Source organism: Aedes albopictus, chromosome 3 (genome assembly GCF_035046485.1).
Source record: "Aedes albopictus strain Foshan chromosome 3, AalbF5, whole genome shotgun sequence".
In the NCBI taxonomy this organism is placed as follows: domain Eukaryota; kingdom Metazoa; phylum Arthropoda; class Insecta; order Diptera; family Culicidae; genus Aedes; species Aedes albopictus.
This window is the reverse complement of record NC_085138.1, coordinates 365,913,938-365,918,964: the sequence shown is the minus strand read 5'-3', so window position 1 is coordinate 365,918,964 and position 5,027 is coordinate 365,913,938. Positions and strand designations below refer to the sequence as shown.

Sequence of the window (5,027 nt, the reverse complement as noted above, 5' to 3'; positions counted from 1 at the left end):
ATGTTGCCGCACATTTTGGAACTTCTACCACTCCTGTCAAAATTCTTCGTTATGTTCTTAATAAGTTCCAGGTGCAACATGTTTATAACAATCAGAATCAATGTTTTGGTTGATTTGGTTTGTAAACGGTTGTAACTAAGATTCGTTGAAACAATCAGATTTTACTTCAATTACAAATTGGTTTCGCAAGTTTCGACTAATGATGACGGTTGTTTTCATTTTGCTAGTTGTTATAAAACTGTTACACCTCAGTTTGGCATTAACAACAGGATTTTAATAGGTTTTAATTTTGTTTGTTTCATGAAAACTCAGTTGCAACATGTTTGCAACGATGATCATTTCCATTTTAGTTGCTGGTGCTACTTGGGATGTCAGAGTGTTGATAGGATATGATTGGGGCCGGATCACAACGTGCGAGGCCATACTGTCCCGGCCGTTAAGTCGTGTTTTTTCGCGAAATAACGTCCAAAAGTTCGGATGCGTCATAATATCCTATATGCCTTCTTTCCTTGGACTTCGTAGCGTATATGCATGTTCGGACGTTATGCCACGGGAAAATGCGTAATAAAGTCCTGGGACATTATGGCCTCGGACGTTATGATACTGCGCCGATATGATTGGCAGAGGGGCCACACATTGGTGCGTGGATGCCAGGCGTGAGGTGATAGAAATGTGTGTTTTATTATACTGAAGATGTTCGGCACAGTTTTTCATGGTTGCATAACTCGTACGCGTTATCTGATAGACACTATGCAGAGAAAATTGGAGTGAAGGAAAACGGATTTTATCAACCCGTATCTGGTTCTACCGATAGCTATGAACGAACATATGAATGTACATGAATTGTATATGTAGAGAGGAGAGAGAAAGTACTTAGAAAGATACAAAGTAAGAGAAAAGTGACGGGCCAGGGATTGAACCCAGGACCTTCTCCATACGAATCAGAAGCGGTAGCCACTAGATCACCATGCCCGTCCCTTGAAAAGGTTTTAAGAGCCTTCATAAAACATAATATCCTTTATTTTAGCTTAATGGTGGTTTTGAGAACCTCTTCTAGTTCAAATTTGACTAGAAAATGTTGGAAGGACTGACGCAGGGAGCGGCAGCCACTGAAGTCGATTTTGCAGCGACTAAAACGCCCTGGTGGCAGCAGTGTTTCAACAGGTGAAAACCAGCACTGCTTCCGGTAGATTTATAAAGGTCTCTCTTCTTCTTGGCGTAACGTCCTCACTGGGACAAAGCCTGCTTCTCAGCTTAGTGTTCTATGAGCACTTCCACGGTTATTAACTGAGAGCTTCCTCTGCCAATAACCATTTTGCATGTGTATATCGTGTGGCAGGCACGAAGATACTCTATGCCCAAGGAAGTCAAGGAAATTTCCTTTACGAAAAGATCCTGGACCGACCGGGAATCGAACCCGTCACCCTCAGCATGGTCATGCTGAATACCCGTGCGTTTACCGCCTCGGCTATATGGGCCCATATATTTATAAAGGCCATCGGGGACGAAATTTGCTGCGGAAACGGTGAAACGGAAATTGTTAGTACGAGAGCACAAAAACCTATCAGGAGTAGGATGAAAAGTTAAACGGTCTTCGTGATAATTAGCGGATTAACCTACACGTACCTACGCCGAAGTCTTGCGGCCATGAGAACGAACCGAAGGTTCTAGGAGTTTGGTGACGAATATCATACATATCCACTACCCAGTCAGAAGATGTGACCTTCGAGTTGAAGTAAGACTAAAAACCAGGAGCTCAGCATTCAAAGCGGAGAAAGCAATGTGAGCCGAAACGACAATCCAATGTAAGGCTTTGAACGATAGCACCACCCAAAAGGAAGTGAGAATCGACATGAGGGAGCCTGCGATTTGGAAGTTGAGAAAATAACAGACCGTTCAGAATGCAGGCAGCGTAGATGCAGCCATCAATGTGTTGGCTCTCCATGGCTGGAAGGATGCTACAGGTGTCTGGAATGTTGCCACTTGGCACGGAGCTGCAAAGGAGTTCAAGAAAGTCGTAAAGCGTAAGACTGCAACAACAACAACAACAAAAAATGCCTTTTTTTCTGGCAAAAATTGCAACACACACTGCAAAGGGAAACCGGCCTTTAAGCAGGTAAAATGCAGTAAACCGCGGTAAAGGAAACTCAACTGAACCTCAACCACTGCGACACAGCAAAATAGTTGCTGCTTATCATTACGATAACAGTAAAATCATTTAAAAATCGACTTTGTTATTTTCAGCGAAAACAACTTGTTTGATTAATTGATCTTTGCTAAAGACGATCGATGTTTTCTTAAAGCTTGAGATATTCATGAAGAGTCTGACTCACAGATTTTTGTTCATCCAGTTAAATGGTTAGTTTCATACATGCTTATAGCAACACGACCAGCTCCAGAGTCATCACCAAACTGACGAGTGATTCTCCAAAACAGATCTCCCACCACACACGCATGGCATCCCATTTTCAACCGTGAACATTCTCACGCATCTGGAGAGCAATATCCTCGTCGTCACAGCTTCTCTGCGGTTGGTGAACCTTCTCAAAAATCATCATGGAGCAAAACTTCGAATCACATCCATCTTCACCCAGAGACCACCGCACTGCGAAAAGCTTGTTCGTTCGCACCCTAGCTCGAAAGTTACCGAGCCGCGGCGCGGCAGTTCCGAGTCATCCACCGATCGCAGATTGTGCGATTTATTACTTGCTTACTTTGTGTGATAGTTTTTTATTCAATTTAGCTACATACGTTTTGCTTCGACGGGCACTGGTAGTAGCGGCAGTGCTCCTCCAGTCAGTGCAGTCAACCCACCACCGTCCATAGCACCCCTGAGAAGGTCGGTCTCTCGTTTTCTCGTTTCGCGCGCGTGTCCTTGCCAACAGAACGGCGATCATCATCGACGTCGTCGCCGTCGTCGTCATCATCGTCAATCGTCGCCACCGAACCCGAAATGTGGTCATCCCAAGAGTTTAGATTTTTCATATAAATATTGGACGCAACTGGCAGTACGGTATCATTGCTTCAGTTACCTTTAATTCGACTAAATCGTTTCATCTGCACGCGGTACCGAGTGCAAACCTCCAGCATCGACATTATGGCGTTTAAGGTGAGAAAGTGACGAATCAGATATGAGTTTCGAAGTGAAGACCAGCTTAAGGCAATTAGTGCCCGAAAGTGTGAAGATTGATAAATGTGGCTTTAAATGGACTGTAATTAACAAATGAGATAGAAGCTTTTTGGAGCACGTGCGACGATTTTTGTGATAAAAACTTGTGATTGAAATCAAAGTTAATGTGGATTTATTAAGAAGATTATCGTTGAATGGAAAAGTGTTTAAACAGTGAAGAATCCACAATCAAATATTCGTAGATATTGAGTATAAATAACCATGATTTTTATTTCCATCCTCCAGATGGTTGTACTGTTCGCCACCCTGGCTTGTGCCAGCGCTGGCTACCTGGAAGCTGATCACCATGCGGCTCACTACTCCCCCGCGCCTGCCGTCAGCTATAGCTCTATCACCCGTGAACACCACCCAGCAAAGGTTGCCAAGACTGTAACCTACGCCGAACCTGCAGTTCACTACGCCGCTCCAGTGGCCAAGACTGTGGCCTATGCTGAACCCGCCGTACACTATGCTGCCCCAGTCACCAAGACCTTGGCCTACGCTCAGCCAGCTGTACACTATGCCGCTCCAGTTGCCACCAAGACCGTTGCCTATGCTCAGCCCTCAGTCCAGTACGTCAGCAAGGGATACCAAGTTCATGAGCCATCGTACACCAAGACTATTGTTGCCGAGCCAGCTTACACCAAGACCGTCGTTGCTGAACCGACCTACGCCAAGACCCTGGCTTATCATGCCCCAGCTACCTACGCCGCCCCAGCCGTCGTCAAGAGCGTTGCCTACAGTGCTCCAGTCGCCAAGACCTACGTGTCTGAGCCAGTGTACTCCAAGACCCTGGTCTCCGAACCAGTCTACGCCAAGGCCTACGCTCCAGCTCCAGTCTACGCCAAGACCGTTGTCTCCGAGCCAGTCTACAGCAAGACCATTGTTCAGCAGCCAACTTACCTGAAGACCGCTGTTGCTCAACCCGTGTACGCTCATGCCGCTCCAGTTGTGGCCGCCAAGACCGTCAGCTACGCCCCAGAAGCCACTGTGTCCCATGTTAGCTTCCAGGATGCTAGCGCTCACTATGCTTGGTAAGACGGAATGGTACCTCATTCTCTGCTAATACTCAGCATAAATGCAAAAGTGATATGTACATAACCTGAAACCGCCGTAAATGTTGAACGATTTTTGTTGAATAAATTTAATTATGTCAATGAATTTATCGATGCTCTTATTTTTTCGTTTCTGACAGTGAACATGTCCATTAAAACCGAACAATCAATCAACAATGTCAAACGAGAAATTCTCCATTGTAAATCTGGGTGCTATATGTATTTTGCTGTTGTCAGATGTCCAACTTAGTTCGCGAGAACAGGTCTTACTCCTGGTCATTTGAGATGGGGCCAAACGGCTTTCAGATAGTTCCCAATGAGCCCAAGATAAGGGAGTTCCAAAGGGCTTCGGGGGTGTTTCAGAGGGTTGTTTCAGAGGATTTCATGAGTTTTGCAAGGGCGTTTCGGCAGGTTTCGTTGGCGTTTCAATGGAAATACGGGGGTTTCAGGGACGTTTAAAGAGGCTTTATGAGCGATTGTGGGAGGTCTCAGAAACTTTTAAAAGGCTTCACAAGGGATTTCAGAGGGATTTCAAGGTATTTCAGAGGTATTCCAGTTTCAGTGGTTTTCAAAAACGTTTAGGGGGTTCCGAAAGGTATTAAGTGCGTTCAATAGTATTTCAGGGGATTTACGAACCTTTTTAACCCTCGAGCGATCGCGCTGTTGTATTTGTACAACACGTTGAATAAATCTCTCTTTTTGTGCTCAGCATTAGCGTGGTGCTGGCGATGGTAGCCCACGGCGCGATTAACGGAAGGTTTAAGTAGGATTTCAAAATCAATTACTGGGATTTCAAGGCCGCT

At 45.2% G+C, this 5,027-nt stretch overlaps 1 protein-coding gene across 1 annotated transcript; it reads left to right on the top strand.

Moving 5' to 3' along the window:
- Nucleotides 1-2,996: 2,996 nt before the first annotated feature.
- Nucleotides 2,997-4,330, top strand: LOC109397010 (cuticle protein-like). Its single transcript, XM_019669332.3, has 2 exons — nt 2,997-3,109; nt 3,416-4,330. The coding sequence occupies exons 1-2, from the start codon at nt 3,098-3,100 to the stop codon at nt 4,205-4,207; spliced, it is 804 nt and encodes a 267-aa protein (XP_019524877.2). The 5' UTR covers nt 2,997-3,097; the 3' UTR covers nt 4,208-4,330.
- The last annotated feature ends 697 nt before the right edge of the window (nt 4,331-5,027 follow it).